At 34.8% G+C, this 14,809-nt stretch overlaps 1 protein-coding gene across 4 annotated transcripts in view; it reads left to right on the forward strand.

The window, feature by feature from the left end:
- APP (amyloid beta precursor protein) overlaps positions 1 to 14,809 on the forward strand; it is a 125,906-nt gene that overhangs the window by 75,259 nt on the left and 35,838 nt on the right. For 2 of the 4 annotated variants that reach the window (XM_063305459.1, XM_063305458.1), the window contains exons 6-7: positions 3,928 to 4,127; positions 13,435 to 13,602. In XM_063305459.1, coding sequence (XP_063161529.1) covers positions 3,928 to 4,127; positions 13,435 to 13,602 — 368 coding nt within the window. The remainder of the gene's footprint in view (positions 1 to 3,927; positions 4,128 to 13,434; positions 13,603 to 14,809) is intronic. The other 2 variants (XM_063305461.1, XM_063305460.1) reach the window with 1 other exon arrangement.

Consider the following 14,809-nt stretch of genomic DNA (forward strand, 5'->3'; position numbering starts at 1 on the left):
GCACAAGATGTTTAATTATGCATTGTGAGAAGCACTAAAATGGGATTTGGTGTGGGAGGGAGATGAAGGGAAAACCCAGCAAATGTTAATTTGTAATGTTTTCATTATGGTTGTTCTTCATAAATTATTTGGCTGCATTCTTTTTTAACTTCCTCTTGCAATAATGAGTATGAAAACTGATAATCAATTCACAACTACTTGTCCTGAAAGTATTTGAAAATCCTATGCTGCTAAAAATTCACTTTTAAGTCTGATTAGTAAAATCTGGCAAGATATTATCTGATATCTTTGTCCACGAATTCAGATCCTTAATATAAGGTATGAAGATAGTAGTTGCAATAGCCAAGAATCTGAAAGGATAACATGCATAGATTAGGCTTTTTGCGATTGGGGTCTTTTAGTTCAGTGGTAGTGGATTTACAAAAGAGGTTTGTTAAAGCCTTGAAGAAGTCTGTGCAATGGAACAAAGAAGAAATGAAGAGAAATCAAATCCTACGAGAATATTTGAATGAACTAAAGATTAAGATTATTAGAAGTAAAAGTTGGTTTATTTGATCAAGCTTAAAACAAGATATGTTGTTACTTCTGATTACTCTTTATGAAGTTTCTGCTGGCATCAGGACTGAAAATATGATATTTTATTAATTTGTTTATTGATAAGAGATGGGATATAAGATGAAGAGAAGAATGTTTGTAACCTTAGAGGGTGAAGAGTCACTGAATTTGTTTATACTTGTTGTGATTAAGGTTGGAAGTCACTTCTTTATATATTTCTTTTCTCTTTAGTATTTCTTACTATTCCCTCCCTCCCTTCCTTTTCCTTGCACTTTTTACTTCTCTCTATTGTTTTTTTTCTTTAAGTTTAATTTGTATTAGATTTTACTATTATAATCAACATTCTTAATAAAAATTATGAATTATGACAATATATAAATGCATAAAAGTTAAATTAAGCAGACACTTCTGGGGTAGGCATGGCAAACTGAAGACGTTTCTGCGAAAGTGGACCCAGCAACTGCTGCAAAGACTGAAGAACTGGTGCGTAGACCAGTTCTTTGGAACCTCTGAATAAGGAGAGGACAGGAGATTACCCATATGTGCTCCAGATGGCTGCTTCTTGTGAGGAGACTGCAGTACAGTTTTCAGTGGGTTTGAGCACCAGGACACAATGGGATTAGCCATCTTGCTTGCAAGCACAGCAGAGACTTTTAAAGGACACTAAGTTGACAAGCCTCACTTTTCTAATCACTTTCAGAAATTTTGAATGGTATGTAAATCTTGTTTACCTCTTTGTGTCTGTTGATGGCTGCTTTGTCTGAGTGCCAGGCTTCCAGGAATTCTCTGGCGTTTTTGGATTTGTCTTGGTTTAGGATGCTCCCAGTTGAAACTATGGTTGAGTCTGTCCATGTGTAGTGAGATTAAGGAGTTTTCATTGTGTCTTCTGACTGCTAGTTGGTGTTCATGGGTGTGCTCTGCTAGTCTTCTGCCTGTCTGTCCTACATAGTGGCTGTTACAGTCTTTGCATTGTATGCATTGTATGCAACAGACACATAGAGGTAAACAACGTTTACATACCATTCAAAAGAGACAATAGAAAAGCCAAAAGACCAGTACATTCCCTTGCCAGCAATCAACACCCAGATATGCAAAAATCAACACTAGGATTATCACCAGATGAACCATCAAACAGCACAATACACCCTAATCAAGGAACTAGTAACTCAGGCAATCAACCAAGCAGCAAACAACAGCCCAATCAAAGAACTCCCAAGGAGAGAACAACACCCCTACCAACACAAGCAGGGCAAGCCACAGTATATAAACTGAGAGCAAGGCCCACTCCCTCTTTGCACTGAAGATGTTGCCTAGTCTGGCAATGAAACGTCTGCAAGAAAACACAAGGCTCAGAGAGCACGAAGGACTCCACAGTTCAACTCTAAGCTACAAATTTTTGCTTCGATTGGTATCACTTCTTTATATATATTTTTTCTTTTCCTTTATCATATTCTTTCTTTTCTCTTTCTTTTCCTTTTTTCTTGCACTTTTTACTCTTTCTTACTATTCTTTTTCCTTTAAGTTTAATTTGTATTAGCTTTTACTATCGTAACCAAAATCCTTAATAAAAATTATATACAAAAAAAAATCAACTAAGCAGGAAGATAATGTACTACAATTTGGAACTGGACATAAGCTGGCAATGAATCCACATTCTTTAGTAGACTTAAATATCTATGTAGTGGATGGTATGATATAATTAGCCTGAAGAATTGAATCATAGAGGGATGGATGTTAAAAAATAACTTTTAAGATCTTGGAAATACTTCTTGTATAGTTTCACATCCATTTATACGTTTCCACAGTTCTTTTTTTTTTCCCAAGCAAGCCATTGGACTTAAAATCATGCATCTGTTCCTATAGTAATAACATATATAGCTCAAGTGGATTTTTTTATTTATAAATGTGACTGGCTTCTGAATCCTGGTTTCTGTTTTTGATAACATGACATTGCTTGTTCTGTCCATATAAGATGGGGAGAGGGGCAGAAGGAGATACTCTAAAATGTAAGGAAAGGCCATATGTTAGAGCTTTTTGTACAGAAGGCTCTCTATTCAGCCTCTGAATCTTTAGCTGCAGCTCCAAATATTCTCATCTGCTATCCTGAGGAATATATAAAAGTCAAGTTAGAATCTTAACATTGCAGCACTAAAATTAGTAAGGAACTTCTGCACAAATCTGTTTGATGTTTACGTGTGCAACACAATTGTAATTCACTCATCCCTGCAGTAAAGCATGCTGACTTGGAGACTGAATTTTGGAGCATATGGTATCTGATAAGCCAGGGCATTGCGGTCAGATCCAAGATGTGGACAGTGCAATGTGTGGTCTCTTACACAACTAATGGAAACACTTTTCTTGTCAATTAAGATTTTCAAAATGTTAAAGTAATGTAGTACCTCAAATGAGATGAATTTGTTTTGTTTTATTTCCTAATTGATAGAAAATGCTGATTTTACAGGAAAGATAGGGTACCTCCAACAGGGAAGACTATATGTTTCTTAATTATTTATTATGCCAACTGACTACATTTCTGTATTGATTTACAGTTCTTTTAAAATGTGGTGCCAAGAATAACATTTATTGTTAAGAAATTCAGAATTAAATCTAGAAGAAGAAATGCTTTTTAAAATGTTTCTGAGAGACGACAATACTTCTGTGTAAATTAGATGTTTTTCAACTCAATATTATTCATACCTGAAAGTAAATTCCATTATGTCTGGGTAGTTTGTTGCTATGTATATGAACATGTGCTTAGTATAGTGTGAATATACCCACATCAGAATGAGCTTAATTTTACCACAGAAATTCCTAATGTGATACTGAGTGTGTCATATAAAAATATCCTGTAAGGGCACACGTTAAATGACTTTTGTGTGTGTCTGTGCTAAGAATAACACCACATGCTGCCCTTAATTAGTATTCTACCTATTGGTGGTTTACCTCATATTGTGATAATAGATGCTATGGAGGTGAAGTACACTTTAAATTTCAAATGTAATTTCCCCCCAAATACTGTAGACTGCTATCTCTCATTGTAGTAATTATATAAAAACCTTATCCTTTGTAAGATAATTGTTAGTTTAAAATATAAAAGTAGAATAATACTGTATATTCTTAGATATTGATGCTTGCCAAACATTCAAGAGGTCATTGAAACTAAACTTTGAACAAAATGTCATACACTGTCGCGTATTTATATCACCATTATTTATTCAGGAACAAATTGAATCTATTTCCTTTTATCTTTTCAAAAACACCCACAAAACATTCAGGCCTTCCTTTGATGATCAGTTTAAATAAGATCATGTTTGTTCAACACTGTGATTTAATTAGCAATATCAAAAGTTTGACCAAATCTGTTGCTTGCAGTTATGACAAAGTAGCAGAAGAACAGCTAGCAGAAGGGGATACTACAGATGTAGAAGATGAAAATGCTGATGATGGTGATGATGAAGATGGTGATGAGGCTGAAGAAGTCACAGAAGATCAGTACCAAGAAGCCACTGAAAGAACAACCAGCATTGCTACTACCACTACCACTACTGAATCTGTGGAAGAGGTTGTTCGAGGTAAGATGTTTTAGGCATTAGGTCTGAGAAACTGATTTTCACAGAGCACATTTGCCATTTTTCCAAACAGTAAAGTGTTCTATGTTGTCACTTATATCATGTGCTTTTCCTATGATCTGAAAATTGCATGTCCCATTTATTTTTTTGCCATCTCAGACTTCCCAAAAACAAAGAAAACCTGAATAATATCTTGAAGATTCTCATATTTCTGTGCATTGGTATATTGAAATTTAAAATAGATGTGAACTTTTAATTCAAAATAGAATCAAGCATGTGGCGAACGTATTTAGTAAGGTATGAAATGGGAAGGAGTCATATCAGTAAGGTCATCATTTTAAATAAAGCTGAAAAAATGGTAGGGGTGTAACAAAAATAGGCTAGAAGATTTAATATGTTGCCTTTTTTTCCTTGCTTATTTATTCTCCATTGAAGGATAGGGTACAAATGTCAATTCAAGAATATTTTAAAATAGGCTGATTAGACCATTACATTTTACATAAATGTTTTCTGTAACATTGCTTTGGAAACAAGATTTTCACAGCCTGGTGTGCTCCGGATGTGTTGAGATTGCTGTTCAAGAATTCTTAGAAAATATGATGGTGATAATGGAATGTATATTGAACCTGTGTGTTTTGCTAGACTGCAGTCAAGATCCTGCATTCTTGTTATTTATACATTCATTTTTAACGGGAGAATCCACAGGACTTTTAATTCAGTGGTATTGCAGATAAAGATACATGTTTTACGTTCTATTTTTTAAAAGAAATATCTCATTTTGTAAAAGGATATATTTTATATATTTATTTATGTTCTATCCTGCCTTTAATAACTCAAGGTGGCGAACTTACCTAACACTCCTTCGTCCTCCTATTTTGCCCCCAACAACAACACTGTGAGGTGAGTTGGGCTGAGAGTGTGACTGGCCCAAGATCATCCAGCTGGCTTTCATGCCTAAGGCAGGTCTAGAACTCTCAGTCTTCTGGTCTCTAGCCCAAAAAGTCTTATAAAAGTGAATTAATGGTTTCTCATGTTTACACATACATTGAAATATCTACCAATCAAACATTAACATCTATTTTACCTTTTTTGTCTCATGAAAATGGCTACATTCTCCTTGAAAATTTGGGTTTTGGATTTTTTATGTGATGATATATTTGCAAAACTACAGGATAGATTCTTTTTTTTGTAATTATGTGGCCATGAGTTTGTATAAAACGAGGCAGAGAGACAAGATAGCAGGATTTAGGAAAATTTTTTTGGAAGGTCTAGTTGATGATATAGCATCAGTAGAGTGAACAGACAAATTTTTTGTGCCCAGTGCTAAAAAAAAAGTATTTTAGAGAAAATTTATGATGCAATCCCCCATTAGAAAACTTTATTAAGATTTTAAGAACAGTTGGAAGATAGAAGGAAGTTGTCCTAACAGCCAGGAACCACTCTGAGACAAGGAACAGGTCTCTAGTGTTTTATTACTGCTACATAACAGAAATCCTAACAAACTGAAGAAGCGTAGGAAAAACCCAGACATATAAACCCCAAAGGTTAAGGTGGGCCCGATCGGTGTCTCTTGGAATGGCTATCTAATTCCTCAGTGCTACGCATGCGCTTTACAGCCTGGATGGGAGCCCCCTGCTCGCCATCCTTACTCATGACAGAAGTAATGGAAAATATATATGTATGTATATGAAATTACTATATTAGCATTGTGTTAGTACATTATATACTATGGTTTTAAGTGCTCTTAACCCAAGTAATTAGTACTAGGCACAATTTCCTACAATTAATCTTTTAGTGAACAGATTGGTACCACTGTTTTTAAAAGGTGGAGGATTATCTGTGGTAAATGTGATTTAAATTAGGTTTACTCTTATAATTTTAAGCAATTATGTAAATTTTCTTGCTTTAAAACAATCCATTCTGATTAAAGGAGCTGAGAAAGATCAAGGTAAATATTACTTTATTATTTCCACAAATACTGATCAAATAGTGGATTAATATTTTATGGAATTCCATATTCTATTTGAAGAAGAATCTGTATTTCTTCTTTCCTCTCTGGCCAGAACAAAACTTTTATTTGGGTTTGATCATTCACTGAGGGCAGGTGAACAACAGTCTCAGCAAGTTTCCTGGGGGATGGATGTCATTACCCAGAGATGCCACTGCAACCATGGTCTTTTCTCTCATTTGTCCCTCCAGCACACCTAAAGGACTTGCTCTATTCACCACAGTGAAGAGGTGTGGAACATATTAGAAGGATATAGTCAGGTCATTATCCAAACCTGTAATCACAGTAACAATAAAGGGGATAATCCTCCCCCTTCGCATTGGCTCTGAGTTCATCAGGCTGACATGGACAGCCTGAGTACTGATTCTTGATTCTCCTGTACAATCTGTCCCAAAGGATAACATGATTTGAGTTTTTTGACAAATTGTAAAATGTGTTTTTATCAGGTGATGGTGGTTACAGATAATCCATTCCATATAAAGTCCTAGGTTTCAACTTGTGACCTTAGGCATATACCAAATAGTTGCACATGTGAATATAGTGGTCATCCAAGGAAATATAAACCCGGCATATTTTTATTTACCATAATTTCTTGAAACCTTAACATTTAAGAAGTGTCAGCCAAAAATATTCTTTTTAGAATCGAATTCAAATATACTTCATTTTAAAGAACATAACAGTGTTAATCCTGTCTGAAGGATGACAGATGGCTGCCTATTATTTCATTCCCACTGGCAAGAATATTAAATGAAAGTTGTTTTTTGCAATTGCTCTTTTTCAGGAAAACAAGAGTGGAGGAAGAAGGGGACAGAATAACTTTGTTGGACTTCATTCCTGTTAAATTAGTATAACCTTATAGTCAGACATATCCTTGTATGATATGTACAGCTGTTTAATGCTTTTTTTTTTTGGCAATGCAGGAGATCAGAGCCTCTTTACTTCATTGTTTCTTCTGGGGTCTGCAATTATTAGTGACTGGCTGACCTTTATTGACTGCTTATGACCTCCTGCTAGGCATTACAGATGCCTACAACATTATTATTGTTTTGTGGTGTTTGAGAACAAACTGAAAAAAATACAGATAAACAAGGCAAAGTGAAATTGTAAACATGCCACATTTAAGATATATGTTTGTATATGTATATATAATACTTGAAAGGGTTTTCAGAAGACTGTATGTATTTAATGTTGGATTTCTTTCTTTATATTGAATCCAATAGTTCTGTATATTTTTCTACCAAAGTACTCAAGAAAGAAGATCAAATTTCAATTTTTTAAATAATTTTTATTGAAAGTTTTAATAACAATAGTAAAAGATAATACAAACTAAACACAGAAAGAGGCGAAAGTAAATAAGAGAATAAAAAGTGCTCAGAAAACAAGAAAATAAGAGAAAAGATATAGACACACACAGACACACACACACATAAACTGTGTTTATGTATGTATGTATATGTATATGTATATGTGTGTGTATATATATATATATATATGCATTAAAGAAGTAGCTTCCAATCTTCATCACAAGTACAAACTTAATAAGTCATCACCCCCTATAACTTTACATGTAAGTATCTGTTCTTCCCATAACTTATCCCTTATCCATATACAAATCCGTAAATCATTAACATTTCAGTCCTAGTGTCAGCAAAAAGTCCATAAAGGGATCCCAGATTTGTACAAAGACGTCTTATTTTAAGATTGATCAGACAAACCAACTTTGTACTCCTTCATTTTGTTTCTAACAGTTTTAATCTTTAGTTCATTCAGATGCTGTCATAGGATTTAATCTCTCTTCCATTTTTCTTTTTCCCATCTCAAAGATTTCTTCAAGGCTTTAACCAGCTTCTTTTGTAAGTACGGTAAAAAGTCCTTATCCAGCTCAATCTCTTGGCTTGTTATTTGTATTTCCACTTTAGTTGTAGTCCACAATTTTTTTTCCCCAGAATTTCTGTACATTCTTTACATTCTGATATTTCTGTATCGGGCAAAATTTGTTTCATCTCTTTCTCTTGTAAATCTTCCAATATGTTCTCTTTTACATCAGTAATTTCTTCTTCAATGTCTTTTGGACATAATCTATTCATAGAAACATGCATCCTTGCTGAGAATGAAGTTTCTATTTTACAGCCCATTCTTTAAGAATCTCTGAAGTATTTCAAATGTCATAGCATTTTCTGTCATTTGGCAAGTTCCAATGCTGACCAAAGACAAGAGACAAACATTTCACTTTTTTTCTCCTTTTCCGTTTCTGCCTGGAATCTTTAGTCTCCTCTAGTGTTCATTTTCTGAAATCATAAAGTCTCACATTTCTGTTTTCACTTAGGATAGACTAAACAATGTGGTTCCCACATTATTTATATATTTCCAAAATCTAGCAAACATCCTGCTATCCCATAATTTCAAGTTAGGTCCCTTAATTTGTTTATAATTTTCTTGAACCAGATTCTTATTTAGGTTTTTTGACATTTACTTCTAATTCTTTAAGTTCATAAGCTTATAGGTGGTTTTTCTTTTATTCAAGAATGAAGATAAACTCACCAGGTAGCTTTTCAAACTTGTCAATTTAAAGATTTCTAATATCCTTAAAGTAGTTGAATACTGTAGGTAATTTTTGAAAGTGATTAGAAAGTGAGTTAGCGAGCTTAGTGTCCTTTAAAAGGCTCCACTATGGTTAAGAGCATGATGATTCCCTTCATCTCCTGGCATGCAAACCTGTGGAAAACCGCTATCCTGTGATCTCCTTGTAAGGAGCAGCCATCCAGAGCACAAGTGGGCAATCTCTCATCCTCCCCTCACCTGGAGAGGTTCTGTGGGACTGGTCTATTCACCAGTCCTTCAGTCTTAACCACGGCCATCATCTTCGCTCATTGGGAGATGTCTTAGCTCACCATTCCTCACCCAGAAGCTCACACATCACATTTCAGTTATAAAAGATCTCCAATAGTTGAAGTGTCATTGGTTCTTCACCTTAAACTACCTTGTTGTAGTACCAAGAAGCAGAAGCTTTTTTTCTCTCTGCATTCATTTATTGACTTTTCTTACTTTTGTATCATTCTGGGAAGCTTCATTTCCCCAATATTTTAATAAAAACTAAGGAATAGTCTTTTAAAACCTAATTCTTTCTTAAAGGGAAAATAATAAAGGACTGTATTAAAACTTGTTTAATACCTGTAAAGTATTCAGGAGTGTTCACAAACTCTAATATGCTTCATTTATTTAAATTATTTCATTTTAATACTTAATATTTCATCTGGATTTGTGCATGTGTGTATATACACAAACACATATACTGTACATACACTGAATTGGATGTCAAATCTTTCAAAAAATTATATTTGGAGGCATAGGACTTCTACACAATGGTCAATATGATTTAAAAGGTTGAAAACAAACTTGTTGAATATTTCTGGGAGCCCTTGGTATAGTTTTAAGCATTTTGTACTCATGAGTAACTGTAAAACACTATGGCAGGTAGAAACACTACGTTTCCTGCGTTCAGTAATCTTGTACAAGATTCTTTATTGCATGTGCTCTACACATTGCTAGTACTGCAATGCAGAGAGAGCTATTTGGGGCCCTTAAATTGTATGAAGTAATCTGTTACACTACAGAGTTTAAGGACGCAAAAAGCTTTTAAAGAAAGTTTAAGAAAGTTCTTGAAAGTATGGAAAGGATTGTTTTCCCCCTTTGGACTGGCATGAAGCCACTATGTTGAGTTCTGTGTCTCCTGTGCATGAATTTCCATTTCTGTGGGGAATTATCATTTCTTGTTTGAAAAGGAATGTGTCCTAGCTTTCTGAAAGCCATAAAAGCCATAAGTTGTAAAGCAATAAGTGATTTTTTTCTGTTTGGTTTGCATTTTTAAAACTCATCTTTCTCATTGCAGCCTTATATTTAAGTACTGTACAACTGTATATGAGGTGGTTCTGCATGTCTCTGAGCCATTTGGTACCCTGTGCGTGTATGATGGCTTGATATTTATAAGAGACTTATATCACATTGCTATTAAAATGTATTTAATATGTGCCTGTATGGCATTGAAATTGGTGTAGATTTGAAATAAGGAGAAAAAGGTAAGTTTTAACCTGACTGGAAAAACTGAAGATAATTGATGTATTCCTTAAACATCTGAGGCTATATATATGATAAATTTGATAGATAAAATAAATTCTACACACACACACACACACACACACACACACCATCTTCATAAGCACCTGCCCAAAGCTAGGATATTTGTAATTGAATGGTAGTTGGCATAAATCTTCATTCTGAGAATATGTTCCTGGAGTAGGCATGACACTGCCTTTTTTAAGGACTACTTTATTGGCCACGACAGACCACTTTCTAAATAATTTTCTGCTATTTTTTATTTTCCCAGTTTTGTTCTGGTGAGAGCATATCTGTTAGTAATATACTAAGAAGTGGACTGTGCAAAGTAACATAGATTTGCTTAAGGGAAGTGATTCAAGCCATGCAGGCTATTTGATTCACTTCACCACAGCGAAAAGACCATCTCATTTGCACTGATTTGGGTAGCCTCTAATCCCTTTGTCCTATCTATCTATCTATCTATCTATCTATCTATCTATCTATCTATCTATCTATCTATCTATCTATCTATCTATCAAATTTTGTCACTGCCCATCTCACTCAAGGAGCAAGATTTAGGAGAAAACTCTTTTTAGCTGCCTTTTCCTGTAGCACTGATCTAAGTCTGCTAGCTTGATCCATTTGGGGATTGCCCACGGTGCATTTGCCATAGCTACCCAGTGTGGAAAACCTTCAGTATGTACTGAGGCAGGGCTAGGCTGGGTGCCTTCAGTGTACAGTGTGGGCAATCCCACAGTGTTAACCCAGACAGCCCAGGCTAGAGCCCTTCAGCCAATGCTATGGGTGTAGGCTTCTTTCAGCTTTTTCTGGAATTCTTCCCAAAGAGGGTAATTTTGCCCTTTCACAGGCTGCTGCCTCCTTTAACCATATGTCAGGAGAAGGCAAGAGGCCTAGTGCTAGACTCTCAGCTGTTCATGAAGTGTCTGGAGGAGCCTGCAGGCTGTCACATGTTGTAGGCTAGTATGCAGCCCTTGCCACAGCATGCCACTTGGAAGATGCTTGGCCAGCAGTGCTGTCAGCCATTTCTCTTAATGCATTTTGTACAAAGCAAAAGGAGAGGAAAATGAGGAACTGATGGGAACAAATGTAAGATCAGCACTATGATTCAAATATGGAATTCACTTAAGGTTACATATTAATAGAACTGCTTTTAAGTAGTGTTAGTGAGAAATAGTTATCTGCTGTCTATTAATATGAGCCATTGATTAATGCAGTGTAAATTAAATATGTAATTTTCCAAACATAGGTTAACTTGCAAAATAGCACTCCTTCCCTTCATGCGATAGCTTTTTTTTTAGTTTAAAATAAGTATTCCACAAAAGTAAAATGGGAGTGTGTCATTTTAAATACAATAACTAGACTATCATAAATGTTTAATTCAGTATAAACTACTAAAAATAAACATTTGCAAGTTAAAGCTTGGTAAGTTGTTTAAAGTAAAATTCAGTTCAGTTGATTTGGATAGAAAATACAATTTTAAAGTATTTGTTGAAATAATTGTTCATTGGGACTGCATTTGAAATAAATAATTTAATTTTCTTTCCTTAACTACTTGCTGGGAAACGGTTGCTGCCATTGTGCATTTAATGCCTAAAGCTTTTTAAAACTTATTCTTAAGGCCTATGCCAGTTCTCCAGATAATTTCTTACTTTCTTTAAAATCCTCCTTTATTCTTTACATATTACAAATAATCATTTAATTTGTATTTTTAAGACTATTGATAAAATTTAGCTTGGGACTTCGATTTGGAATGCTACGCTCCATTGAACTGAATGACAATATTCACATATTAGCTAAAGTAGAACATTCCTATGTCTGTGTGCGTGGAACTGGTTCAGTATGGACAACATACTTAAGCTGGCTAAAGTCTAATGCTTAGCTGTATCAGTTTACCACTAGCAGCCCTTCTCACTCATATGAGCTCTGGTCTTATTCTTTGATTTCTTTTACACAGATGAAACTGAAGTACCACATTCAGATGTCATGGCTAGCTAAACGATGGATTAGCTTAAGTCCACTTTTGGGAAAGGTCATTGGGTAGTGTTTCTGGAAAATTAAACATTTGAAATATTTCAAAATCAGAAAGTTTTGCACACTTCCAGGACTTGACACTTCAGCTGTTTTCTTTAGGAAAAAAGAGGTGGCAGAAAGCATTACCTTTTTCTTTCTTACATGACTTACAAATTCATATAGCCTTTATAAACATAATGGTCCTTCATAATATTCCTTGTTGAAGTGGGCAATATAGTTTTCTTAAGAAATTAAAAGGAAGGGAACATTTTGAAGAAAATGTTTTTTGCATTATTAAAATGTTTATATATACTTTTGCAGTTACCAAAAATGAAATGTATTCTGTGGTAAGAAATGGGATAAATAGCTTAGATGAAAAAGGTTATGACATCCCTTTTAAGAATGCTTAAGCGTTGCCAATTTAAAATACCTCTTGAATTAAGAAGAAACAGCAAAGGTTATCCAAATTAATTTTATTGATCATTGATTATGATCTTGAAATGGAGTGAAAGGATAGGAATAATTATTTCTAATCTAAAAAATGTATAAAACTGAAAACATCCAGCTATGAAAGGTGGTAAGAAGGACTATAGAAACCGCCCAGACCCTGAATTTTGGAGTGGATGGCCATAATTAATAAATAACAACAACAACAACAACAATAATAATAATAATAATAGAAGGTAAATATTACTGTGTATTGTGTAACTCTTTTTTAAAAATGCTGATTCCTCCCCCCTCCCCCCAGGTTTGGAACACTGTTGATCTGATCTGGCCACTAATAAGTACCACTAATTATTATTGAGTTTGAATCTCAGCATTTTTCATTCTGGGAGATGGTTTCATAACAAGGTGACACAGGAACATTTCCCGAATAGTCAACTGTGTTCACTTCAGGTCTTGCCTGATAGACCTCAAGCATTAACCTAAAACAAACACAGCCGGTTTTGGTTTGAATGTGATTTAAAGAGTGGAACTTGAAGCATTGACTTGACGCTTGATGCTTTGTTGATGCTGTGACAATAGTATAAAACTGCATCATAGAAAAACCGCTTCTAGTTTCGTTTCCTGGAAGATATGTAGACATACATACATATACAAATAAAAGTGCATAGAATAGAATTAACAATTCCACTTTCATGCTAAATGTAGTTCCTCCACATCTCCTATAATTAGAAGTGTGCTCTGAACAAGCTGAGACTGGTCCTTGCCAAGCAATGATCTCCCGCTGGTACTTTGATGTGACTGAAGGAAAATGTGCCCCATTCTTTTACGGCGGATGTGGCGGAAACCGAAACAACTTTGACACTGAGGAATACTGCATGGCAGTCTGTGGCAGCGTCAGTAAGTGGATTTTTCCAGCCTGTGGCAGTCTCTTTCTCTTTTCTATCTCATGCCACCCTGCCTCTGCTGTTTCGTAGTGGATATTTTTGTTTTATATATATATATATATAGAAGAAGACTTCGGGAATGGGCCTATCACTAACCATATTTCTGTCAGCTTTTCTAATTGCCCGCATCTTTGTAGAATGTGTTTGGCCATTAGTGCATCTGTTTCTCTTGCTTTCTTTCTATTCAGGCATGACAATTAGTGACTTCTGTCCTCTGTGTTGTAGACACAAATTACCTTGCAACAGGGTAATGGAAACTGGGATATGAGAAACTTAGAATTTAAAATTGCTGCTAAAAGGCTTGCTATATAAGCATACACACTGTTGTTCATCTGTGTATTTCTTATCATGCATGTACAGTGAATGATCAAAATAGAAACAATCTGCAAGCTTGTAAAATCACCTCTGGTTGTATTATTTTGTTTGCTGTTCTGTTTTGTAAATCAGTAGAGATGCAACAAAAAGTGCAATATCCATACAAATGTGTGTCCACACAAAATAAACTTCTTGCATAAAAATTTGGGGGGAGATGGGTGGTGGCAAAATTGGATATATAAATAAAATAAAATTATTTGATGGACACACACACACACAGAAGCATATATTCACATACACATTTGTTTATTACAAACAATGTTTTTCCTGTAGATGATTGTGGGGAAGGTATTTAAGTCACATATACATTTGCATAATTGCTGTACATTCAGTTCTGATAAAGCATACATAAATGTATGTATGTTTATTTATATAAATGTACATAAATACCTGTGCCGGTATTGAGTTCACCTGTTTCCATACCATTTTGATACATCTGGGTATGCAACGGAAGATTCATTTTCTTATTTGATTAGTTACAATTCTATAGTTGGTTTATGGTACAATTTTTGCATGTGGGGGCAAACAAAGTACATTGTTTCAAACAAATGATAATTGAGATAATCTACAGTTTGTTAGAGTTGAATAAAATGATAAGCTATGACTAATAAAACTAAGCAGTTACCCTTCACTCTGAAGTAATAAGATAATAAAACAGTAAGTCAAAAGGGGAGGGGGCACAAGCCTTGTTCCTTTCATAATAAGCCATGGTTTACTGCAATTCTAATCTCAGCCAACTATGAATAGCCATTGTTGAGTGGTATTTTATGAAATTACAGCATTTT

This window comes from Candoia aspera, chromosome 5 (assembly GCF_035149785.1).
Source record: "Candoia aspera isolate rCanAsp1 chromosome 5, rCanAsp1.hap2, whole genome shotgun sequence".
Classification (NCBI taxonomy): domain Eukaryota; kingdom Metazoa; phylum Chordata; class Lepidosauria; order Squamata; family Boidae; genus Candoia; species Candoia aspera.